At 40.5% G+C, this 26,354-nt stretch overlaps 3 protein-coding genes across 8 annotated transcripts in view; 2 read left to right on the top strand and 1 right to left on the bottom strand.

The window, feature by feature from the left end:
- LOC110981046 (TNF receptor-associated factor 2-like) overlaps positions 1-9,528 on the top strand; it is a 40,256-nt gene extending 30,728 nt beyond the window's left edge. For all 5 annotated transcript variants that reach the window (XM_022238214.2, XM_022238217.2, XM_087131597.1 and 2 more), the window contains exon 8: positions 5,338-9,528. In XM_022238214.2, the coding sequence (XP_022093906.1) occupies positions 5,338-6,453 (1,116 nt within the window). In that variant the 3' untranslated portion in view covers positions 6,454-9,528. The remainder of the gene's footprint in view (positions 1-5,337) is intronic.
- An 802-nt stretch (positions 9,529-10,330) lies between these two features.
- On the top strand, positions 10,331-23,288 carry rabggtb (Rab geranylgeranyltransferase subunit beta). Its single transcript, XM_087131598.1, has 9 exons — positions 10,331-10,458; positions 12,147-12,254; positions 12,847-13,044; positions 14,934-15,039; positions 16,556-16,608; positions 17,836-17,946; positions 19,153-19,264; positions 20,438-20,601; positions 21,707-23,288. The coding sequence occupies exons 1-9, from the start codon at positions 10,456-10,458 to the stop codon at positions 21,848-21,850; spliced, it is 999 nt and encodes a 332-aa protein (XP_086987724.1). The 5' UTR covers positions 10,331-10,455; the 3' UTR covers positions 21,851-23,288.
- LOC110981063 (uncharacterized) overlaps positions 21,873-26,354 on the bottom strand; it is an 18,290-nt gene continuing 13,808 nt past the window's right edge. For both annotated transcript variants that reach the window (XM_022238250.2, XM_022238252.2), the window contains exon 12: positions 21,873-26,203. In XM_022238250.2, coding sequence (XP_022093942.2) covers positions 26,041-26,203 — 163 coding nt within the window. In that variant the 3' untranslated portion in view covers positions 21,873-26,040. The remainder of the gene's footprint in view (positions 26,204-26,354) is intronic.

Below are 26,354 nucleotides of genomic sequence, written 5' to 3'. Positions count from 1 at the left end.
TGTGCCTCGTGCTTTGCAGGTAGGAAACTAGACCAGGGTCATTGTCTAGAGGCTTCAATATTCTGTTGAGATTTTTAATGGACTCATTATGGATGATACTATCTGAATACTGATGTTGGCTATCAGACTCGCGTGTGTAGGGTCTGTCAATATCAGAGTTCTTGAAATTGATTATCAGAAATCCAGTATTGAGTATTTTTGACATACATGTACGTGTACATGTACATGTACAGTGTATCAATTTTCCTCATGTACATAAATACTGTACATTAAACTCTTCATCAAAACCAGACATCTTGCAACTCCATTTTCCCTGAAGTCACTCTTTGTTCATGTCAAGATAACAGACTGGTACATGTACATGAATACCTCCATAACTTGAATGGCCACAACTTACTAGCGCCTCTGTTCTGCTCAACCAATACGAATGAAACCACCACCAAAACTGTCCTTAACAAGTGTTTATAAACAGATTCCAAACCTTCTTCGTGAGTCAGTACTCTTCAACAAACTTATACATGTATTCTTTTTAGCCCTTTCATACTGGGATACAGCGTGCAGTACATCACATTACACATCGGACATGACTTGATTGCTACCTACGAGCCAATTTTAGCCTGCACACTGAACGGTCAATCCCTGGCTCTTTGGATTGGCAATGTGATGGCACTGGAAACCCAGCTTTGGATTTAGCCTCATTGCTATCGGTGGCTCAGCTGATGTTCGTTGGTCTTGGGGGCAGCAGATAAACCCAGTGCAAACTGCCCCAAAAATTTTAAAGATTGCTGCGCACAGTTTAACTTTTTTTGCTTATATCCATTTATAATAAAAAAAATCTTTAGGAAAGACCAGTATAACAGTTGTCACTGCATGTACACCTGTATGCAAACTGCTAGTATAGCAGACAACACGAAGATCTATATGTGACCTGCTATACAAAACTGAGTCACGTTTCGCCAGAGCCACTTTTGAGTTAGGCCTTTGAGAAAATCTTGCACAGTGTTGAAGCAATACCGGTAGGAATCCTCAACACTGTATAATCTACACAATGTCCATTTTGATCAAACCAAACTGAGTGACATATCAAAACAAAGAGCTTAAATTCCTCAACCTCATACAAAGTGAAATTCCAAAAGTGTCTCCAGTGACTTGAGACACATTTTTGCAGAGTGGGCCGCATACATGCTTGATAATATGGACTACCCGTACACATACATGTACAATACATGACCTCAGTTTGACACAGAGACATACAGGCTTATTTGGATCATAGACAACTCCTTTGTTCATGTGGCGCAGTTGCGCCCTCTTGTGTGTCAGCTACAAGAAGTGACTATTGCTGTATTAACACCCATCAGTGATCACATGACCTTGTTTGGCGGGGAAATGCGTTGCCAGTAAATTCCACTTCCATTCCCGCCAACTGCAGCCACGTGAGGGGAGTTTCCCTCAACAATTCAGTATTAAGTTTGGTCTGAGAACCGTACGTAAAATTGATCAAAGGATTTTGGAGTCTTTTCTGTCAACCAAGTCACTGATTTTTGGTGAGCATCGGTACATCTATGGTATGATTATCTAAGTTAAGAATGAAAGTTGGAAAAAAAGACTTTTAAAACAACAGAAAGCTTAAAAGAGTTTAACAGAAATGAGAGTGAATGGCTTGGTATGCATGTACATGCCTTGAATTATATGTATGATTTACACATATTTGACCGGGTTTAGTTTCCTCTTTGAAAATTTTGAAACTTTTTCGAAAATCTTCTTAACTTTAGTCAGAAATGTGGCAAGTATTTAGGCTTCAGTTAGGACTAACTTGTGTGATGCTGATATCATGTTAGCATGTTTTTAATTGAAAGAGCATGAGTAATCAAGACCTTCACAATATACAAGATGCTTATACAAGTACATTGTAAGTAAAAGAAAACCCACAATTTTTTTTTTTTTTTTTGACAACTCTTGTAAATACCGCAGTATACCAATCATGGTTGGAAGCATGTTAGATGTGGCCACCATCTATAAATAATCTGTTGTTTATTGTTACTTACCCTTTGAAGCATGAGAGAGATGCCTTTTGAGTTCATTTCTCCGGAAACATGCTCAGCAGTTGCCCTACATGTAGTTGTAAATTGCATAGAAATAGCTGACCTTCGCCATTGAGGCGCATGTATTCATTGTGTGGCGCGACATAAATCAAGCAACCTACTTTGTGCACATTGGCCCATGTACGCTTCAGTCAGTTGGGATTGATATACCGGTATGCGCAATTTAGTTATATACATGTAGCTCCTTTCTAAGTTTCCTTACAGTACATTTATAGTTTGCGATTGTTTGGCACAGCGCCCTCTTGTGTACAGGTAGAGTAATGTAAGCTAGTGCCTGGGCATGCGCAGTAAACGTGTTTGTACATGGAGGTCAAAACAGACACAGTTCTCTTGCAGTTCAGACCGATTTTTGTCACTGCATAAGGACAAGATGGATGCTGACCCAATTTATAGTGACTCGGACAGCAGCAGCAGTAGCTGTGATGAGGATATTGGTGTATATGTAAATGTATGTAGTCAAATTATATTGTTGACACTGGTCTTTCAGTGGCAGCAGTTTGTATTTTGACAAATGCATGTACACGGACACGTAGGTGTATCAGGCCCAATTGACATAGTCAGTGGCATTATAGCCTGTGTTTTTGCAATACATGGGGTGGGCTTTTGGTCTGATAGGAAAGAAGAGCACCGTGATGGCAGTGGGACCAGTGATGGCAGTGGGACCAGTGATGTTGATGTGCACAATTTAACTGCCATACATGTACACATGTTCGTATAGTTTTACTGCAAATGTCAAGACTTGCAGCTGCATGGTTTATTTAAGCAATACGTTTACTCTCTCAATGTGCCCGTTATGCCTCCTGCTCTGCAGTAAGGAAACTACGGTAGACGAGGATCACTGTCTAGTTTCTTCAGTATTCTGTTGAGATTTTTTATGGACCTATTATGGGTCGTACAACCTTAATACTGATGTTGGTTAATCAGAGTCGCATGTGTGGGGTCTATCTATCAGAGTTCTTGATAATTGATTTATCAGAAATCCAGTATTACGTAGTTTTGATATACATATACATGTATCAATCTTTTCTCATGTACACAAATACTGTACATTAAACTCTTGTTAACTCAAAACCAGACATCTCGCAACTCCATTTTCCCTGAAGTCACACTTTGTTAATGTCAAGATAACAGACTCGTACATGTACATGAATACCTCCATAACTTGGAAGGCCTGCAACTTATTGGCATCTCTGTTCTGTTCAACCAATACGAATGAAACTGCCACCAAAACTGTCACCAACAAGTGTAAACAGATTCCAAACCTTCTTCATGAGTCAGAACTCTTCAACAAACTTATACATGTATTCTTGTTAGCCCTTTCATACTGGGATACAGCGTGCAGTACATCACATTACACATCGGACATGACTTGATTGCTACCTACGAGCCAATTTTAGCCTGCACACTGAGTGGTCAATCCCTGGCTCTTTGCATTGGCAATGTGATGGCACTGGAAACCCAGCTTTGGATTTAGCCTCATTGCTATCGGTGGCTCAGCTGATGTTCGTTGGTCTTGGGGGCAGCAGAAAATCCTGTGCAAACTGCAAAACATTTTTAAAAAATTACTGCGCACAGTTTAACTTTTTGGGGGGCTTATATCCATTTATAATACAAACATCTGGAAAGACTCCAGATCACTACGATACAAGCGGGATCTTCTAATCGTTGCTTCTGTATATTTTTTATTGGGTGTCCAGGAACAATGACAACATTCTGGAAACACAGAAACAAAAAGTGGGCTTAATTAGAAATCTAACTTGAATCGATAAGTTTCAAACTATTCACTTTCCCTAGTGACAAAGATTAACATAAATTTACATTCTACTGAAATATATCAACTTCATCTGATACAACTGAACTAGTCGCTAAACCAGATATCGCTGTAATTAGAATGAGCTAAAACTAGAATTAGTGGGCTGATCATGAATAAAACAAACAGAAGGCAGAGTGAAAATCATACCATTGACATGTCAGAAAATGAAGTCTAATCCGTCTAATGTACCAAATGTACAAACCAGCAATATATTGAACGGATAGCCAGACAGAGCTCGGTTATCTTGTAAATTGCAAGCAAATCTACATTTATTTCTACATTGGCAATCACTAATGCAATCTTATCGTATCGTACAATTTATTCTGTGAAATTCCAATCTTAAATGAAATCATTCATTTAAATTGTTCTATTTACCTGAAGGTTTTCTTTTCCCAGACTTGTACCGTTACACAGGATAAGACGGAATAAATCAAAAACACAAACAAAGAATGTCATTGTTTATTAAGTTGCGCATGGACGCAATGCCTATGCGCGCCGTCACGCAGCAGTCCAACTGTTACTCAATCCAACCACAATGCCTGATTCTTTTTTCTCTCAGTTTTCGTATTCTGTGTTTGCATGGGATTTAATCAAGGTGTTAAAAAGATAGGCAGGTTCTGCTCAGGGATCATCAAAATGAAGTATTTTTTGCAAAGAGCAAGTTCAGTATTCCAAGAGTGCATGTGTAAAATGAACAGCAGCACACTTACGTAATACCAGTGTCTGTCTTATATATCAGCGCAGGTGTTTGCATTGTGAAATACTGAACTTGTTCATGAAAAGCATCTCTACAATGTCAGCCATTTACATGTACATGTACATTGAGTGTACACATGCAAATGATTCAACTAAGTGGGCATGTCTTTTTACATTCCACATTATTTCAAAAGATTTTGTGCCCGGTGTGTTTGAGTTTCTTGTTTCAGGAAGTTTAAACTTCAGGACATCCTCTTGCCTCTTCCAGAAGAAGCCATTATTGGTGGCTTTGAAATCAGCAAATGGAAAAAACACATGTATATCAAAATTTCCATATCACTGATTAATCCATTCACCACTTGCAGGCCTTTGGTTTAGATGCTCAGGAAAAGCAACAAAGAAAGATTTTTTGTTGGGTACAGTCTCATTAGAAATGAAATTCCAAAAGGGTTTCTTTGGCGGGGTATCAGTAAGCAGTCTTTTCTTCATCTTTCCACGTGCTCAACTTATTCTTGAAATTCAACACTACACAAACACTGTACATGTACATGACATCGTTACACCTCGGGTCTATTCATATACAGGGCATGAGCAGCACACTGACAAATCTTTTAACAAAAGTTTGATGTCTAGGTGGATGCTTTTCTAAGAGATAATAGGTTCAAAACAAATGCAGACATCAGTTTTTCTAATTGATGCTCCTTTTTTCTGTCTTGATATCCTCAGCTTGTTGCAGGTGGCTTGGAGGATCACATGAGTAAGAGCTTAGTGGACCATGGCCGGAGGATTGTTGATACCATCAGTAGTCTGGTGTCTGTCTCAAAGGGCAAAGATAGTGGGGCACAGCGGTTAGATAACGAGACAGAAGGTTTAAGCCAAGTCAAAAAATATTCCGCCTTGTCTGAGGCTGAACTTGAAGATCTGGCTGACTTGCTGAAGGAACATATGGTTGTCAAAGCTGATGATGCAACTGAAAGCAAAATGAGAAAAGCTAATGCTGGCTGTGCAGATGCAAAAGCCCCGCAGAATGAGATCACGAGAATCAATAAGGACGTGAAGAAAGTGAAGGCAGACCTGGATAGGGCAATAGCCAAGCTGGAGAGGGAAGTGGGGAAGAAGATAGAGGACATCAGCGCCATGATTGCTGTGCTGGACCATCGTACGGAGACCTTCCAGCAGGTCCTGGCTGTGCTCAGCAATGAGCTGGAGGCAGTGCATGCCAAGACCATGGCCTTGGAGAAGCAAAACGCCTACCTGAAGGAGTTCACCGAGAAGCAGGAGAAGCGGCTGCACTCCCAGGACCAGATGCTGACACTGAAGAACATCGCCTTGGCTGAGCAGGAGCTGCGCATCCAGGCCCTGGAAGCCGTGTCTTATGACGGTGTCCTCCTGTGGCGTATCAGCGAGTACAAGCGGCGTCGGCAGGATGCCGTGTCTGGTAAGACCACCTCCTTCTACTCCCCTGTCTTCTACACCAGCCGGCATGGCTACAAGATGTCAGCCAGGATCTACCTGAACGGTGACGGCATGGGCAAGCACAGCCACCTGTCGCTGTTCTTCGTCGTCATGCGGGGACGCCACGACGCCCTCCTGCCCTGGCCCTTCCAGCAGAAGGTGACCTTCATGCTGCTGGATCAGAACAACCGAGATCACATCGTGGATGCCTTCCGTCCTGACCCGAGCAGCTCTTCCTTCAGGAAGCCAAACAGTGACATGAACATCGCCTCCGGCTGCCCACTCTTTGTCACCCAGGAGCTTCTGAATGCCAGTGACAACTACGTCAAAGATGACACCATGTTCATCAAGGTGATTGTCGATACAACTGGTCTGGAAAAGCTGTAGTGAACCTAAGAACCTTGACCGGGAATCTGCTGCAATGTTACTGCACGTCACACGTACGTACATGCATGTAGTTCGCCGTCGGCTATTTACCGTGAGCATTTCACACAACTCTTTCAAACAAGCACTTTGGACTTCTGCGTAAGAGAGGACTCAAGATGTCATCACGGTGGTTGTCAACACAACTGGCCTGGAAAATTATGAGGAACTGGGAACCTTGCACGGGAACCTGCCAGCGTTTTTACTGTAAGTCACGTGTAAGCGACAGTCCATGCATGAAGATTTCAATGAAGTGTCGCTCCTTCAAACTTTGAGATAATGGAAGGAGGTAATGGACCTCCTGTTCATTAAGGTGATGCTCAACACAGCTGGTCTGGAAAAACTCGAAAGGAACATGGAATTCTGCCCAGTAATCTACTACTAACTGCTACAGAGCATTACACTCAAGTGTACATGTAACTCACGTGAACTCATTGATAGTTGGATGATGCTCACTAGTCATTTGTATGGAAGCATCTTTGAGGTACTGGTATGTATTGACCAAAGATCGTATGGCGAACTTCACCTTGAATACACGTAAAACGTTATAATCGCATGGGCGCCATTTGAGCAAGCGATACGGCTGCGCAATGCACATTACTGCGTAGGCGCAGGCCCCGCGACAGCCACGTGCACCTGGTGAGCCTGCGCCTAAGCATTACCGTAAACTGCGCAGGCGTATTGCTTGCTCAAACGGTGGCCATGGTAATTACATCTTTTGGGCGGAGTTATCCATCTTGTGCCTTTGTTGCTAACTTGCTATACAATCTTTGGTATGGACTAATCAATAAAGCAGAATACAAATCCATCATGGCTGTGTAGGGGGCTCTCAGCGGCCTGAGTGAACTCATGTACATATTGTCGTAGGCAAAGACAAATAACAAAGCACCATAAATCCTTAAAACTTTACAAATGGCAAAAAAAGTATGAGAAAAATGCAGAGCCAGCACTGAATGGGAACGATAATGACAATCCAACATGATAAAAACAAGCAGTGACTGCAGTGATGAAGAATGCTGAGGCAGTTTATGTACATGTACAGCGATGAGCCTTACTGCCAAGTTTACAAAAAGCAAATACTCACCTTACTGGTGGTCGGTCACCGGGGAAACTTGGTGGCCACAAGGTATGTATTCTGCGCTCATTTGATCAGACCCTGTTGTAGTGGTAGCGTGATCTTTTGCAGCTGGTCAAATTGCATGTTCTCCTGAGTTAAAGAATGCGTATGTGCGCGAGTGTGGTGTCACCATAGCAACGGTGTCTCCTTGGATATGCCTTATGTACCTGTATAGTAATACATGTAGGTCACTGTTCAAAAACAACTCAGTGCTAAAAATGTTCACTTTTTCTAATTTTAACTGTTGTGGGTTATTTATTCTCTGATAGTGATTGTTGTGGATGATTTATTTTCTGATTTTGATTGTTGGATGATTTATACTCTGATCATGGTTGTTGTGGATGATTTACATGTATTTTATGACTTTCCATGGTTGTCTTCTTTTCGGTACATGTACGTCTGGGTCCTTACTAGCAAGTTTATAATTTTGGATGTACATGTGCCCTGGATAAGGAATTTTATGAATTGATTCAACTTGCAGCAATAGATCTGAGTATATTTGAGTGCTGATCATGGCAGGCTCTAGTGTACTACACAAGTACAAAATATCAGTGTTACTGGAAGAACACTGTGTACGTACAGTGCGTGGTACAACTTTGAATACAAAATATGTCGTTGGTTTCACTACGAAGTGACATACATGTATCTAGGATTTAAATTTGATCCTTAATTTACTTCTATATAAATTTTATGATTTTTTTCTTTAAATGTAAAACTGATTTTACAATTTTGAGATTTTGGTTAGGAAGTTGCCTGTTCCAATCTGAAAAATCTTGTTTTGTGTCAAAGAGTTATACGTACTCAAATGTCTGTAGCCATTAGAAACAAACTCTGTTTCCTTTTATCAAACTTCAGAGGTCAGTTTTGTGCATTTTTTATTAACAAACGTACTGCACAAGATTTTTTGCGCCATGAAGTGGAACTAATAGGCCTTTCCCGGGTATCCGCCCTTCGATATCAAAACCAAGTTTCATTTTTTCAGGCTGGGTACCCGTAAAAAGAAAGAAAAAATCCGCACATACTGTACAGTACGGTACATGTAAAATGTATGAATGTGAACTTAAGTATAATAGCAAAGGGAAGAATTTTGCTGAAATATCACTGTGCTACTCAAAAACCCAGTCCCACAGATTTAACTGCGGTTCAGAGACTAGACACAACTACTTTTTGTTACAAACTGAAGGTAACAATTTGGTTCAATAAAATGGTGGGGGAGATTCCCCTCTTGAATGTTCATACATTGGAAGAGCCCATGTTCATGTTCAGGCACATGGTCCGCTGGTTATGGGATATTTCACGCAATGCCGTTTGTTAGTGTTGTGTAGATTTTAAGGGTACCCAGTATTTTAAACATAGAATGGATACCTGGTTCCAAAAATACCTGTTAACACCCCTAGGAACGAATTTTCATTGCTAGGCATACAACCAGGAAGTTACTACAATGTTACTGCAATATTGTGCTGAACCCCCTGTGCAGTCTGCTTGCATGGTAGCATTGACAAAACTCTTCAGTACGTTAGCTGAATAATGTTTCTGTAAAGTCGGCATTCTGCCCAAGGTGAGTTCTTATAAGACTTACTTTGGTTTAAATTTGAAAACTTTGATGTTTGAACACATGAAACGGAGGAAATTATGTGTATATTTACCTAAGTACATGTATGTATAATTCTTAAGACAAAAAAAAGAATCGAAAGTTCCTAAGCAAGGATTGTTTTAATGCAGTTTGTATTATTCATTTGGATAAAAAAGTTGACTGATATATTTTATATTAAAACATTGCAGTTCTAAATTGTGACAGTGATCCTGCAAAAACCAGAAGAATGTGTCCTTGTAGGAAGTGGGGGCTAAATGTACAGGGTTGATATGTCTGTAATTGGCAAGGCAATTTTTTAATAAAGAGAACAACTCTTGAAAATCTACAAGTCTTGTCGTCTGATTGGATTAGTTTTCATTTGTTTTTGAACTGCTGGCTTCAAAGGAAAGGGTTTATATTTGATAAAAGATTGCTCAGTGGTTTGGGTTGTATAATTAGCCATGTATTTCTAGCTGGAGTACAGATTGTCTACAAGCACTGTCACAGCTATGAGTATTGTTCAAAGACTGGGTTGGTATGATTTTGTTAAGATCTAGAATGTAGGTCTTGAGATGATCACTGGAGAAGGAAAGATTATTTGGCTTGAGTTCAAATAGAAAAGGGTGTTTCATATTCTCTCAGTATCAACTGTGTATTGCTTGTGAATTACTCACGGTCCTACTGCAGGGAGTGTAACGGATCCTATAAATTCCTGCCTTTCCCTCAGTCTTGTGGACTCATTTCCAACCCATTTGCCCCTTGAATTGGTCATATTTGGGGTACATCTCTTTTGGTAGTGGGGAGGGGACTTCCTAACCGCAGCTTTACGTTGGAGGTACGATGAAGGGCTTTAATTTGCTAGTGGAAAGGTACCGGGAATATTTAGGTTTCAAATTGACACTGTCTGATTCAGACACTCTGTGAAAGATCTCACGTCTGCCCCTATGTACTCATCATTACTGAATTACAATAAATACGACTGACTTCCAAATTTAATTAAATCAAAACCCAAGTGTTCCTTCCTCCATGTTTTGTTCGACCGGATAAAATGTTTACATGATACATGCAGCCTACAGGTACATATATGTAAGATCGAACACAATAATGCGAATAGTTTGACATAGCGCCCCCTTGTGGCTGTTACTGGAATTAGTCGGGTCCCCTTTTTCACTTGCTAGTTATATAGTAGTAGGCCTACTTGTGTCCAGTGTTATGAGGAGTGCTGATATGACATCGGCTTTGGAAGAAACGTGAAAACATCAGCTCGCGGGCCGGGATGGTAAGTGTTGAAACTTTATGAAAGAATACTTTAACTGTAAGATTATTCTAAAATTGAAGGGAATGGGATGAAATTTCACTCATTATCCGAGAAGAATAGGAAAAATGATAGAAAAATGCTTTTAACATGTTCAACTTAAAAACCTGTCGTGCCTGTTCAACATGTTCAAATCGAATTAAGTGTTCATAATGTGTTCATGGAGGGTGTTATGTTGTATAGTCCATTTAACTTGGACCCTAGCCCAGGTTGGACGACATCTACCAGTCCAGGGTATCCTCCTACTATGCGAAATTTTTTCAACAATTTTTTCTCACATTTTTACTTGACGAAGACAGCTAGCCATGCTAGCTTGCTCAAATGTCGTTCACAAGTGCAAGTCCCGAATTCCATGCTGTGATGAAATTACTAGGCCTAAATATGCCTGCGGACAATGTATTTTGCAGAAAATTCTGCGAAACTCCACGCTTTCCGTCGCGATTCGTGAATGATCTACGTTTGTGCGGTAGTACGCATTTGCGCATGCGTGAGATGGCCTCCAAGCTCGGCCCACATTCTGTAAATCTTGCAATGTCTAGAGCTAGCTAGGTCACTGTGTTCGCTCAAGCGTGGGCCGAGAATAATAGCTGAAAAGTGGGCTGAGGATCTAAATTTTACGGCGGCTTTTACTGTCATCCGTCGCGAAGGGGTTAAAAAACAATTCTACCGTTTACTTCTAGAATTGCAAGCAGAAGTCTGCAATGGGACAGACAGGGCAGGAAAAAGACTGCATCAGAACAATTTTTTTGAATATCAATCCTTAACATATAGTTAATCAAGTGACATGGCACAAAGTTCATGAAAAACAACTTAAATAAGTGAATATGAATAGAAAATATGGGAGAAAAAAATAACAATAGCATGTACATGTAGATATTTTTGACCCAAGCCCTCTTTTAAAAAAGTCCCCTTTTAAGGAGACATTCTCTCTTTCGGGGGGCTGGTGTTTTCTCCAGATAAAGGGACTTCTCCGAATTTAGAGACAGCCTCTGAGTTGTGATGTACATCTCTACTGACAGTCATGCTCACACAAATTTTGGACGTTGCACAAATTTTGACCATAGAAACAAAAGAAGCTGCGCTTGGAAATGAAAACTTGCATGCTCAATCCTGGCCGCTGTAATTGGTCTCCGGGCAAGGTTAAGTTTAACCCTGTGTATTGGCCAAGTTAGCACTTGACGATCGAACTGTGTGCATTGATTGGTCCGTGCGCCATGGATTGGAATGAATGTATCTCACGGCATTGCAATCAACAGTTCACCTATCCGACTACAGGGATTTTTTCTGGTTTTGTGTATCTCAAATGCATAGCTACCGATACCTGCGAAAGGAAAAACACATGTAAAATTTCCATGCTGTCTTGGACTGCATCAAAAAGTACTGTGGCCATGGTCAACACACACATGCTATGACTACAGTTGCTAGCCAATTGCCTCACACATGTAGGTGCATTGCATGTATTCTCGTAAGCTGTAGCGACCCCAGCCGCCAGAACTTTAATATAGCATACTAAGAACATTAATCTTTGCCAATCTGTTCCCTCCCCCCAGCTCAGCCCCCTTCTAGTTCAGGTCCCTTTTACCCTGTCTGCTGCCCACATGTACTGTACTTTTCCCGATATTCTTTTATATTCTATTATACATGTACCACAGGGAACCCCAATCAAAGATGTGACGCTCAAGCCGGATGCTCCCAACACACTGTTACTGGACAAACACGTAGAGTACATTGCCAGCTATGGTTCCAAGAAAGATGACTATGTAAGACAAATTACTTTTTCCTCCATGCATGTTTGATCCCAGGAAATCAAGTGTCTGATACTTTTATGGCATGGACTATTGGAAACAACTGAGTGGGATTTGCAGCAATAGAAAGAGCAAGAATGTACACTGGATGTTCCTGGACTCACTGGTACCAGAACTTTCTTATTTACATGTCAAAAAGGGCTTTCCTTCTAAATATGTAACTTCTGTGTACTTTGGGTGATATATAATCTTGTATTTGAGGTCTAAAATGCATTTCAGTGTACATGTACCTGGTACATTATGCAATACATCTCCCCCAAATTAATTTATGTGCAACCTGGAGTCAGATTTTCAACTCCAAAATAACAGTGAATTTTTGACATAAACAGCTTCAGTTATTCTTATGGTGTGACAGTTGCCCCCTTTGTTGTATCTGACAGTGCAGTCCATGTGTCTTCACAGGAGTGGCTTATGCTGGGGTATCATTACTGTCTTGGCCTTGGTTAAGCAGCTTGATATTTTGTGGCCCTTCAGAAAAAAAATAACTTTGATATCCTGACAGTGGGCAATGTTTCTTGCCAACCTCCTTTTGCCCCATCTATTCTAGGAGTATGTCATGACAGAATACCTGCGTATGAGTGGAATCTACTGGGGCATCACAGTCATGGACTTGATGAAGCACCTAGATGCCATGGCCCAGCAGGAGATTGTCGACTTTGTCATCAGCTGTCAGCATGAATGCGGAGGTTTTGGGGCCAGTGTCAACCACGACCCTCATTTGCTATACACGTTGAGTGCATTACAGGTAAGTCTCCCCCCCAAAAAAACCATCCAAAATAACAACAAAAAAACAAAGAAAACAAAAGTGGCTAAGTAAGACTCAGTTTAGAAACTGTCTATAGAGGGATCCCAATACGACGCTTTTAGCGTTGATCTGCGCACTTCCGCATTTGAAAACGAGGCTGTATGTGTCAGCTTCAATTCTTAATACGATCAGATGATTGAAAGTAAGGAGTTAAGACACAAAATACATAGAGGTATGTCAAATTCAGACTTTTCAGGCTGCAAATTTTTGTGGAAGAGTTTTTCAGGATGACTCGACATGTGAAATCAAAAGAAAATATAAGGACAATTGACCGCGAACTAACGTACCTGCGATAGTCGTGTATGTTGTGCAGTGGGCGTGGTTTAAACTGAAGTGGCGTCACACTTACGAACCAAATACTCCATGTACTGTGTGGACTCCGTGGGCGCACGCGATCAAGTTCAACACAGAGAGCCTCAGTTTCGATGCAGATATGCGCAGACGGTGCTAATGTGAAATCCCTCTATTGCTGAGCCGAACTTAATTGAAAGTAAGTGTCGTAGGAGAATGACAGTTGCTCTGTGTGTCAAACTTCAATTGTAGTCTCGATAGTCAAATGTACATGTTTGGTTGTGTATTGATACGTTTCTGCTGGCCGTTCTTTCCTCAATGATATTTAGCCACGTGCATTCAAGCATTGTACTTTGCAAGACAAGATTGCGTCTTACCATTCCTCATACATATTTATAATCTAGAGCCAAATTCTCAACCAGTCCATCCACTGTCCTGTGTCAGTCGCTGTTTTTGCTGTTACAAGATGCAGGTGCAAGGATCTATATAAAAAGTCAAACACACATGAGTTATTAACAGTTCTAAGGACAGTCACTATGCATGTGCTTTGTGAACTGTCGCCTACATGTAGGTAGCAAATGCTTGCTGGAACATTGCCTTGTTCACATATATAAAAGATGGTGGTACACATATACAGTGTACCGATGAACATTTTAACCCCTTGACGATGGGAATTTCTTCCCGAAAGCCGACTCCAAGAATTCCAGCCTTGCTTGGCCACGAAGGCCACCTGCCAAACTGCAAATTCTCGGTTTGTGGCCCTGCGTGCTCTGCACGCTTTGAATTACACGGTGAAAAGGCTGATTGTTCGGTGGCATGCAGCTCTACTTAAGCTTCCACATACCCGTTGCCTCTTTTCAAAGTGGGGACTATTGTGAAGCTGGTCATTATGATGCAAATTCGGTCTTTTCGTTGCTGGGTTACAAAATATATAATATACAAGAGCCAGGGTCTCTCTTCGTTCACCGTGTTTGCTCGAGCGTGGGCCGAGAATAATAGCTGAAAAGCGGGCTGAGGATCTCAATTTTTACGGCGTGTCTAGCCGCCTCCCGGCACGAAGGGGTTAAGGGATGCCTGAAATTGTAATAGCAAACAAACATGTATGAGTTACAGTTGAAACCAAGGGTTTATTTTGAATTTGGTTTATGTTAGCTCCGTTTGGTATTGGAAGTTGACAAATTACATGTATATGTATGTAGGTTGTAAAGCCTAGTTTGTCAATTTCCTATATCTTACGAAGCTACAATATGAAATGATGAACTGTCCACCGTTAAATCAGGTTACATGCATTTGCTGTACCACCGCTGTCGAGAATGGTTATTGTACGATAGATCCTGTATAGCCAAAGATGCTTCCATGCTGAACTCAATTTGCCAAGCGAAATGATTCCAGAAGCACTGATAATGCCGTACATAATTTTGTAAAGTTTCAATCATCTCAGTTTGATATGGCAGTGGCATGGTGTCTAGACCGGGTCTTACTGACTGTAGCAGATATCCATAACTTAAATCTTAATTTCTCTTTCCCTTGTTTCTCAGATTTTAATCATCTTTGATTCTGTGGATGTCATCAATGTTGACAAAGTAGTAGAATATGTCAAAGGACTAGAGCAAGATGATGGTTCATTCATCGGTGACAAGTGGGGTAAGTGTTGCACCCACTAAATGGAAGGTTTACATTTGGCAGTGACGTCTCAGCCAGACCAGGGTGAATTTATTGGTAGAGGAACAGGAAATGAGATTCAAAACTTTTTGGGGGGCGAAGAAAGTGTTCAGTGGCCTCAGTTTTGCCCACAAGTTGTTGGCAGAACCGCGGCTTGCCATCAGACAGACAAAAGAATAATGGGCAAGTCTCATGCAGCTTTTGTACCTGCCACCCATTCCAATTTTGGCAGAATGATTACAATATTTCAATGTTGATACCAAATTAAGAATTTTAGTCCCAAAATTATGGTTTTTCAAACTTTTCTTTATTAATAATATTCAAAACAGCTGGAGCAGAGGTTAAACTGCTCATGCGTGCGATGCAATGGAAAAAGTAGTCTGGTTCCCCGACTAATAAATGGCAGCACACAGGGCCATTTGACAGGTATCGATCTAGATACACTGGTATTCATAGTGCAGCACACAAAGATGTAAAGCTACATGTACATGTAAGTGCCAGTCAAAAAATACACTGCCTTTACAACGGACGGGTGGACAGGTCGCTGGATGAAAGGCCGCTGCCCTCAAAGTAAATTTGGTATTGGTTGATCGGCATCTGTCTAATGTGAGACTAGGCACATTGAGGATTAAAGTGGCCTTGTACTCTTGAATTTCCAACATGACACCTGACTGCTGTGAAATATACATTTATGAAAACTTATGCTTTGCTTAATTTGAATTGGAAGAATATAGATGGAACATAGATGTGGTATCATGTTGGAAATTGAAAAGCATAAAATTGGCAGTAACTAGGAGTGATTTTCTTTGTACAGTAAAATTATTTTGTGATCCTATTTTGGTCATAAGTTCTATGCAAAAAGCTACAAAATAGGCTCAGATTGCACCAGAGAGCATCTAGAACCCCAGAACTTCCTGCTTGGACTTGGCACTGCACGCTAATGTGCGCTTTGCTGACATAAAAATAGTGTGGCTTTTTCCTTTAGGTCACTCTGAAGTTTAGCTGTCCTGTGTTCATGTTGACAGATATGCTTTCAAAACACTAAAGCCACGTCAACATAAAGAGCAAAGGATGGTGGTTTACAAGGAAGAATTCAAAATTTGGTTCTTTAATTGAGTCTGTCACAAGTAAGTCACAAGTGACAATGAACGGTGACAGAGGAATGTCTATTGAGCAGTGATGGGCTTGTAAAGAAGTTGTGCTGGATGTGGGGGAGGGAGGTCAGGAAGTTTAAACAGCCCCCTTCCCTGTCAAGAGGTCCACTCCATTGTGACAGAACCACTGATCATCCAATTGCTTGAGGCAGTTGTAATTCATGTCATGTGATGCAAATTTTGCTGGCACACCAGTCGAACTCCCCAGGCCATGAAGCTGGCTTCACCCTTGACTGGACTGTAACACGGCTGCCAACTGTCCTGAATTCTTTGGCCTTTTTAATAATTCAGTGTACTTATTTCGGTTATGTGAAAATACATGTGTTTTTTTTCTTTTCTTGCAGGGGAAGTTGATACTAGATTTTCATTTTGTGCAGTTGCGTGCTTGGCATTACTGGTGAGAAATCTTTCTCTTCAAAACTCAAAACTTTGTACAACTCAGAATGGTTGGAGTGAAGGGATTTTTGCAAAAGTAATGCTCTTGAGGTTTTGGTTGATTTTCAGAACCTCCTTGTACTTGGTTTCAGAAGACAGCCAAATTCAGCTAAAACCAACATGAATTTGGTGTTTTGTTCTGGAACATTGCCTACAAACTTTGATTATCAATTGACCAAAACTGACAACCAGTGTTGACGTTGTGACTCCCGTTAATATCATTTTTGCAACCTGAAGATGTTAGTGTGTTGAAGTAATTAGATGACCAGCCATCACTATAGATGCATGGTTGGGAGTGTAGCTGCCAATCTTAAGTCACTTCTGCTCAATGGCTCCAGCCAAATACAGTGGAACGTCGCTGTAATGAACAAGACGGGGTCCACGCTAAATGGTCGGTACAGCGGTCGTTCAGTATAGCGAATTTTATTGCCGAATGTTTCGTTGCCATGTTGAATAGCGCCCTCTCTTGTCTAACCGAAGTGCACCCTCTTGTGATACCTTGGCTAGCTGTTTTTGTGATGTTTTGCCGTTGCATTCAAGTTTAAGGTTTATAGAAATGTATCTGTTAATTTTTTTTTTAATTTAAAGTTGAGTCAAAAAATTGATATCAAGTTTATCCTAAAATTCGTGAAAATACCGCTCAGGATCGATCTCTGATGCATGCTGTGACGAATCTCGGTTGATTTGTGTATCAGCGGTGCCCTCTTTAGATTATTGTTAGTGCAATGCCACCGTGCGCGTACATGCGGTTTTCTTCCGCACCCAATCATGTGGAGTCGCAAAACCAGTGTCTATTCAATACCATTGACAACTACTGGCTTTCCCTTCTAATCCTTGGGGAAATAATGGTCACTTTTCAACATAAAAAAACCACCCACTGTTTTATCATGTTGACATTTGGGAATAACAAACGGCAACTGAATAGTGTTCGGTAGGATCTGTGCACAAATTATTGGGAAGCCAAGGACGCTGTTCAGTACAGCGGAGTTTGGTATAGCGACATTCCACTGTAGACATTCAGTCCTCCACATAATGTCTCCAGGGAGTTGGATACTGTAACTTTCATGATGTGTTTGACCACTGACCAATGAAAGATGTGCGTTAGGCCCATAATTCGTCATGAGGTGTAATGACTAGAAGCATTAACCCCTTTGCAATTTCTGTTTGACATACATGTACCTGTACATAGGGCAGACTGGATGCTATCAATGTACAGAAGGCAGTGGAGTACGTCCTATCCTGTATGAACTTTGATGGTGGCTTTGGCTGTCGGCCTGGCTCCGAATCACATTCAGGACAGGTGAATTGCCAGGGACCAAACTAAATGGCCTCATGAAAATGACCTTCAACAGCATAAAGGATCCAGGAAATGAATTTTTCTAAGAATTATTTTTTGTGTATCTCTGTACTCTTCTTCCATGTATGAAGACTGTTTGACATCTTTTTTGAGTTACGTGAACTGAACGGTGCCCTTTTTCAAACATAAAAAATTGACCAAGCAATTCTGGACAAGTGAGGGCGCTTTTGCTTTGATGTAAATCCAGGAAGACATGGCTCAGGTTCCATGTTTTCATATTCAAAGTGTGAACCCCAAATTTGCTATCTGCAAACATTTCTGTGAAAAGGATTTTTGCTGGATTATTGCCATATACTTACACAGCAATAAAATGCCAAAGAAAATGAAATCTGCCATAGCAGTGGTTAAAAAAATTTAGAAATTTTCTGTGCACAAATCAGTGCAACATTGAGATTCAGTGCCTTGGGTGACATAATAGTTCTGCTCATGAACATGCAAATTTCATTAGCATAAAAACAAAAAAAAACATCAAAATATGGGTTAAAATTGCGAAACAAAACAAAAATCAGAATAATTTAAACCCAAAGATGCAATTTCAAGGATTTTTAGTAAAATGTATAAAAATACCTCTATTTCCTGGTTCCTTTAAATATTTTCTCTTATTGAGAATTTCTCTGACAAGCTGTGTATCATCAAATCATTTTGCTGCTTGGCGAGCATCAAGTCAAATGGACAATATCAGGGACCCATGTAACAAATTAAGGTAATTCCTCATATCTTCATGTGTTTCATAAACCTTGAAACCTTGTCTCTGTGTTCATAAAACTTTTCATATTCATTAGTTAAACAGTGATTTTTCTTGTAAGAATGTTATTGTTTGGGGATTCAGTACAAGACAGTCTGTGAGCAAACTTGTACAGAAACCTTTCAGCAGTAAAGTGGTACCAAGAGTGATGTCGGAGCAACAGTAATCCCAGTTGTCAGGGGTAACAGGAAAATCCTTTGTGCCGAAAAGCCATGTTTTTAAAAGTGTGAATGGAAAATGGGTATCTCATGTTCTTTTTTTTTGTAGAGAGAAATTGGTGCTTATAAATTGAGCATTCCCGTCATGGAACCCTCAACTTTTGGAGGAAACGTGAAGATTGGAGAACATTCTGCAACTTATCATTTTCACAGCTATAATGTCTAGTTTTTCCTTCCTTTGTGCAGGTGTATTGCTGTGTTGGGATGCTGGCAATCACTGATAGTCTACATCATGTCAATGCAGACCAGCTAGGCTGGTGGCTTTGTGAGAGACAACTCCCATCTGGTGGACTCAATGGTATGCTCAGCCCATACAAAGCGTGTGGCTGGGTCCTTGAAAAGTAAACCAAAAGTGAATCCCCGATGTTGGAGTTTGGGTGATTGAATACATTGGAACCTCCGTTACTGTCGATAAAAACATAAAAAGATCACACACCAAAAAAAGCAAGTATAATACAAGGAGAAAATCTATTGGGGACTACTCAGTACCAAATCTTGTTTGTCCGTTACATGATATGTGAATCATTCTTATTTAATATGGATGTGTTTTGTCATTTGTACTGTCCAAATTAATTTTTGTTTCCGTTAAAGGTATTTTTAAAAATACATTCATAGTCTTTTTGTAATTTGAATGTGTAGATCCTGTGTGAATACTGTCGTTGAAGTAATGATGTCTTAACATTCCTTTATATGGTTATTTTGAGTATATGAACATTATATGTATATTGTATGGAATATCTTCCGAACAATTAATTCTTGATCCCAGTTATATTGACGCTTTTCTCATGTGAAATTCGTGTATTAACCACTTGCTGCCGGGTAACCTCATTTTGAGCACCATGGGTTTATACGTGGAGCCGGGGTGCCCGAAATGGCACAAAAGACCTGGTCTGTGTAACAAAAGACCGTACTTGAAACAAAAGACCTGCTGCTGGGAATTGCCATCATTTTTCGGCTTGCATTTTTTGAAGGTAATCCGTCACTGTTTTTAAACAGTATACCACTGTTTTGGGTGTAGCGCACCCGCGCATTAGCATCGCGGACAAAAGTGCTTCGGGGCCCCATTGATGAGCGACACAGCACCGCTGCATGCTAATCCAGCCGCGTTTGAAAAGACGCCGCTTGCATTCACTGAGGACAAAGGAAATCATGTAACACCTCACAATTCTGGGCTCTCTTCACAGGGCAGCAGGCCTGGCTGAAATACTCAGGAGTCAATGAAGGTTGCCTGTCAGCTTAAAGTAGCCACCAAACAGTCATTTGTGTGGATGTAAACATCCATTAAATGAAATGATGAATTTTGAAGAATTTTGAAAACTGAAAATCTCCTGTATGTGTGCACTGCATTTTTAAAAGCACCCGGCAGCAAGGGGTTAAGAACACAAAAACCCTTCTAAAGCCAGACCAATGTGATGTGATTAGAACAGGTGTATGAGTCAATTATAGACAATTATGGATATGATTGCCCCAGGGAGACCAGAGAAGTTGCCAGATGTCTGCTACTCTTGGTGGGTGCTAGCCTCCCTCAAGATCATTGGCAGGCTGCATTGGATTGACAAACGCAAGCTAGAAGCCTTCATCTTGGCTTGTCAAGACGACGAGACGGGAGGCTTTGCTGACAGGCCAGGTGATATGGTGAGTTGGCCTGGGCTGAATATTTAGTCAGTGCCCAAATCTGCTAAAACTAGAAATGTGCTCTGCTAAATTTGCCATGGGGTCATTTGAATAATTGTGTGTTGATACTGGATGCTAAATTTGGCCTCACTCCCTGATCAACAGCTTTGCGATTGTTGATGCAATAGGTAGCACTATATTGGTACAATGATTAATTACAGTAAGGCAACATCTATGTGCTTTGTGGTTCCAGCAGTTCCCAGCTGGGCACCAGCTAGCCAGTCTAATTTAAATTGTGACCTAAACCAACAAACGGAGTCGGAGCCAATTACGACGTAGTGTATAAAGCAGTAGAGACAGCTTAGTATTTGATCACATCATCAGGAGTCGAGGTACATTTTGACAGGCATGCACTGTGTGTGTTTCTTAACTTCAGTGTGCTGCTTCAGCAACAATCTTAGCTCATGTCTCCCTTTCATGACCAAGATACTGGCTGAACTTAGGTAGATTCCCACTCCATGCATTCTTCCAATTATGAGGAATAAAACTGGCGGGGGGGTCACTGCTGTGAACATACCAATTTGGGCTGTAAGATGCACTCCTTGTAAGATGCATCGTATTTGGAAAGATAAATGAGAGGTATGGGCATGCAACTGATTTCCCTCGTTTTCTACTACACACTCATACAATTGAAAATCAAAATACACTAGTTTGCGTGCCTGAAAGTAGAATAAAGTTATCCACAGTACTCGGGAAGTTCTGATGCATTCCTCGTGGTGTGTTGCATGAACAGTGTGTGGTACCAGTCTAATTATGATGGGGGGATTCATAATTTGGCAGGTTGACCCTGCTGGAAATATGTACGTGCTGACTTCAAAATGGCCGCCTTGCCAAATATAAACAGATATTAGGGCTGTGTTGAATGACTTGGCTGTGACTTGACGTTCCCCACAAGTTGATGGCTGTGGCTGCTGCCCATAAAGTCATTTGTAATGTCATTTGGACACAGCCTGGATTGGATTCAGTTGGGCCAGACTTTAAAATAGATAGGTCTCCGACGTGAAATTGAAGACCATCTCCGGATGGTGTGCCCCCATTCAATTGTATTGTGTCCTTCTTTCCTCAGGTGGATCCTTTTCATACCCTCTTCGGTATCGCAGGCTTGTCACTCCTTGGTTCCTTCTCTGACCAGATCAAGCCGGTCAACCCCGTGTTCTGCATGCCAGAGGAAACACTTCTAAGAATACGACTCACACCCACACTCTTGTAGATATCTACACAGGTCACTGTACTTCTCTGTCTTTTTTTTTCTGTTTATTTCCAAGCAATGTCAATATTTCCTTCATATACAATTCATTCCTTCTGGCTTGATACAAAACAGTTTAGCTCAGAAAAAGTTGCCAACTCTTTTGAATTAATTGGGGGCCATATTGAATTCAACCAAACCAGAATGACATTAAATTTTCAATGCTGGAAATGTCATATTTATAAAAAGTGTTTTCCTTAAATTGTTCCCAGTCTACAGTAACATGGATGTGTCATGGAAACTTTGGTGTTATTAGACACACATTTAAACACTTGTGTGTGCGCTAACCTTACATACCAAGTGTGGACTTGTGAACAAAAGATGTCTACACGATGCAGGAAAGGAAGACTTACACACGTCCACAGGACGTTTCCCCTTCTTTGAAAAAGAAGTTTAGAGGCATTTTGGGGCAGAGGTCATCCGTCGTAAAAGGAACAGGAGCAGTCACGGAAACCTTTTACAAATGTCCAGCTGAAAATCCTGTTCCCAGTTCAAGAAAAACGAGTATTTTCACTGAGTTTTCTTAACTGCAACGAAAAGAAAGTCCACTGTAGGTATGTAAGGTAAGTGTTGGTGAGTGTACGTGTGCACAAATAAATCAACTACTCATAGTCTCCCAGCTGAGTAAACATTCAGTCCTATGAGTTTTTGGTGTCAAGCTGGTAGCCAGGTATCATATGTTCATTTCAGCGCATTCTATTACTTCCCTTTGATTGGTTTTAGTGGTTTAATTGAACAATCCAGTGTGACTTCTCACGCTCAATCCCCAGGCCCCAGTAACTGAGCTGCCGAGTTGGTTACTTCCGAAGTATCCCACAATGCAATGTATAAACATGGCTGCTGAGTGGAACGATACAAGGAAAAAGCTGACACGATTGTAAGCAGTTCAGAAAATATTTTTGCATGCATGGCAAAGTGGCTCAGTCAATGTAATTTCTTTGAAAGGAAAGGCCAGACGTGTGTACTGATGTCCATTGTTTTGGCTGTTGGAATTCATTCTGCCAAATTAATCGCTTAATGACCTCTTGGGGCACCACATATTATGCGTGTCCATGACAACACCACAGGTAAGCAAGAAGGAAGTCATCGAATAGCCTGTTGAAGAACAAATTCCCAATCACACAATACCCTCTGTGAACAAAGCTGTCAATTTGCAAACTTGTTCAATCAACCTGTCGCAAGTGTTACTCAAAAGGTCAAAAGACAAAAAATCATGAACATGAGATTCAATTGGTTTTTTTTTTTTCAGTGGTGAAATGTGAAGACTGAAAGTATGAAACAAGTAACATCACTTAGATTCTCAAACTCTTGAATTGTACAATGTTTGGTAACTCTAAAAAGATAGCATTGCCATTACATATTGTTTCCCAAATAAATACTGGTGTGACATATTTTACAGGAATCTATAGCCTTTGATGTTTTCCATATGAAGCAAGATATAAGACGGAGAGAACCCCCCTGCCTTTGTGTTGGTCATTGTTTGATCGGAATCTCAGGAATTCTTTACAGACATCTGGGAGGATGTGTTAGGTAACAGTACTCTAGGGTGTGTGTGGGGATCAGACATGTAGGGGGGTACCCCTCCATCCCATATCTTGCTGGGTATAATGTTTTCGTCGGAGTCTGCGCCCTAGATTGTAAGGCAAACATAATGGAAGAACTAGTCAAATACATTGTAGGTACCAGACAGGCAGGCTTTTAAATCCATGTCATTCCTTGACAGTTCTTTAAAATATCTATAATAACTTAAGACGTCGAAATTTATTTTACACTAAATATTTCCGGAAACACCTAAGTCCCCAACTGTTGTGTCTGTTACATCAGATGCCCAGTTTGCATATTTTTTAGCTTCTTGTGACTCTGCTAGTGATTCAACATGATCCCTAAATTGGCGTGATGGAAAGTTAGGATAATTGGCAAGATTTCTTGTCAATTACTTCCTCATTTTGTCATCTTGAAACAAAAAAAGTCAAATCAAACTCAGTCTTCCAAAATCTAATAATCATTTCAAAGGAGAGGAAATTTTATCATCTGAGAGAGGAATTTACCATTCTAGTGAATCATCCACATTTAATTGAAGTGGTTATGCCCTGTGTCTCCCGCAAAAAGATGGAAGCAAATTCTGTCCACCTTAAACATGAAATGCCAACTGGCACTATTTACAACTTCCAGGATTTGAAAGAGAACACTTGTAGCTTGATGCATTTTATTTCATCTTTTTTGCTTTTGGTAATCTAGAGATGGGCCCCAAAATTGAGGGAGTTAGAAGGATGAGCCCCGTCAGCATCTCCTTAGGAATCAAAGTGAAAAGCTCATATGTGCATTTTTATTTCAATTAGGTCACGTGATCAGAGTTCACAAGACACAGACTCAATTTGGATCGCTTATGTTTATACTTGGGAACCTCTCTGGATTACCAAAGGACAGGAGATGGACATTTAAAAGCATAATTAAGCCAAGAGTGAACTCTTTTAAATGTTATATTTACAATGGATTGTATCTTGCACTATTTGTGGGGGACACACTGCATAAGATGGAAGTGTTGAACATTATTGTCCCTTACTGTGTTTAAAAAAATTCGGAGTGCCTGGAATTCAATTTCATTTGAAAATATATTGTTTGGGAGATAAGTAATGGTTAGAGTGACTGTTTTTCTCTCTTTTGTAAAACTGGTTTCCGCTTTGGAATTTAAACTCTGCATATCGCCTTGTCAGTGCAAGATGTCGTAACTGCTAATCACGTGAAATCATTTTTTGCTGTATTTTGATTCAGATTTACTCAAGGATTATAACGGGCATATTTCACTGAAGACGCATTATTATGATGTAATTAATTCAAGTTAAAATGTCGTTTATCCTTTGCACAACAGAAGCATGAGAAACAAACACACAATTTGTAAAAAAAAAGAATACTGAACAAAGTAACATTTGCAACTGATTCAGATGCTACTTGACTATTTCAAAAACAGGCTTTAGTTGGAAGACGGAAATTCCTTTGAAACCAGAGCAGAGTTACGATAATCTGTGGCTTTACAAGATTTACACCTTACATTCTTTTGTGATGGGGCACTGCGGTGTGTTTGTGCAAAACGTTGTGTCTCACTGTGTTGTGACTTACTGGAAAGCCCGGTGCGCCATTCAAGTTGGAATGGGGTGTGTTGATCTCATGTCAATCAAAGTTCATTTATCTAACATTGATCAAGATACCGAAAGCCCAGCACAACCAATCTATGTTCCTTAATGCATCCTTTGCCTGAAGTCGTCGCATCATCCTGTAATTCAGCACAAAAGTTACCATGAGGCCACAAATCTATTTGTGCATCTACTCCAAACTGAGATACGACGTTTATGCACTGGCAAGACGATATCAACTCTTGACATCGTACACAAGGGTCATTCAGTCGACAGTGTGCAATCATTTTAATGGGGTGTTCAGCAACTCTGAAATACTCATTTCTAAATAACGCCAGAATTTCATCAGTGATAAGAGAGTTTGTTCCCCTTTTACAAAAAGTTCTTCACAAAAATTACTCTGTCCAGTCAGCCTAAAATACCATATTCAAGTCAATGTCCACACAGTGTTAGTTGTCCAGATTTTCCACAACACGGAAGAAAAGTCACCCTTCTAAATTACTTGTAATCAAAACCATAAAAAAGTACCGACATTCACTTGTTAAATTCTGATAGAGGGCATTAAATAAATCGCTCCCTCACAAATGGAGCAAAGCCATAGATCTGTTCAACAACTGATGGAGAAGAATGAATTATGGGTAACTTTGGTACTCATCTTTTCCTTAATCACTATTAATAAATGGAGAAAGTAAAAAGAAGAGACCTAGGCTACTGTCCATTTATCATGCTTCTCACACTGTAAAGCAGATCTATGTCCTTGGTATAGAAACTACATCGGTCACACACATTTGCTTTTCTTAACACTTCCCAGATTGAATGTGCATGTGTGCTGTCTATTACATACAATATTTATTAATCTAATTAATCCTCGTGCTTCAGGGAAGTTCAGTGCAAACAATGCTGACGGAACATGCCTTCCATGATGCCAATCTATAGAATTTAGCAAGTGATACAATTTATCAATTTATAGGCTCCCCATCCCTAAAGTAGTGGTTTACAATAACAATGATAATACCCTTTTGGTCAGGTTGTGGCTTGCATTGGATTGTAGTTAGGGTCCAAATAGTTGTAGTCTCCGGAGCTGGGTTCAAAGCTGGTATAGTCCCCATCCACATAGCTCTGGCTGTAGCCGGTGTGAACTGGTTCCATCCGGTGACTGCTGGAATGATGCTTGGAGCTGAAGTTGCTGTGGGGCAGTTAGGAGATTGTTTTTTATGTTGCTGCCACAAAATTTGTCTTTACATGTGTTGAATAGCACGACTCTTTCGTTATGACTTTAAAACCCAGCTTGTGATGGCTGAAAAAAGTCTCCAAAGTACAAGAAATCAAAGGAGCAC

This window comes from Acanthaster planci, unplaced genomic scaffold (assembly GCF_054643075.1).
Source record: "Acanthaster planci isolate LZ-2023a unplaced genomic scaffold, COTS_SCS Contig3, whole genome shotgun sequence".
In the NCBI taxonomy this organism is placed as follows: Eukaryota; Metazoa; Echinodermata; class Asteroidea; order Valvatida; family Acanthasteridae; genus Acanthaster; species Acanthaster planci.
The sequence above is the reverse complement of the archived record's forward strand: the minus strand, read 5'-3'. Positions and strand labels throughout refer to the sequence as shown.

Excerpts from the sequence above, each read along its gene's own strand:
- rabggtb (XM_087131598.1), top strand. Across the intron at positions 13,045-14,933 it reads ACACGTTGAGTGCATTACAG|ATTTTAATCATCTTTGATTC; the intron begins GTAAGTCTCCCC and ends CTTGTTTCTCAG. Across the intron at positions 20,602-21,706 it reads CTGACAGGCCAGGTGATATG|GTGGATCCTTTTCATACCCT; the intron begins GTGAGTTGGCCT and ends TTCTTTCCTCAG.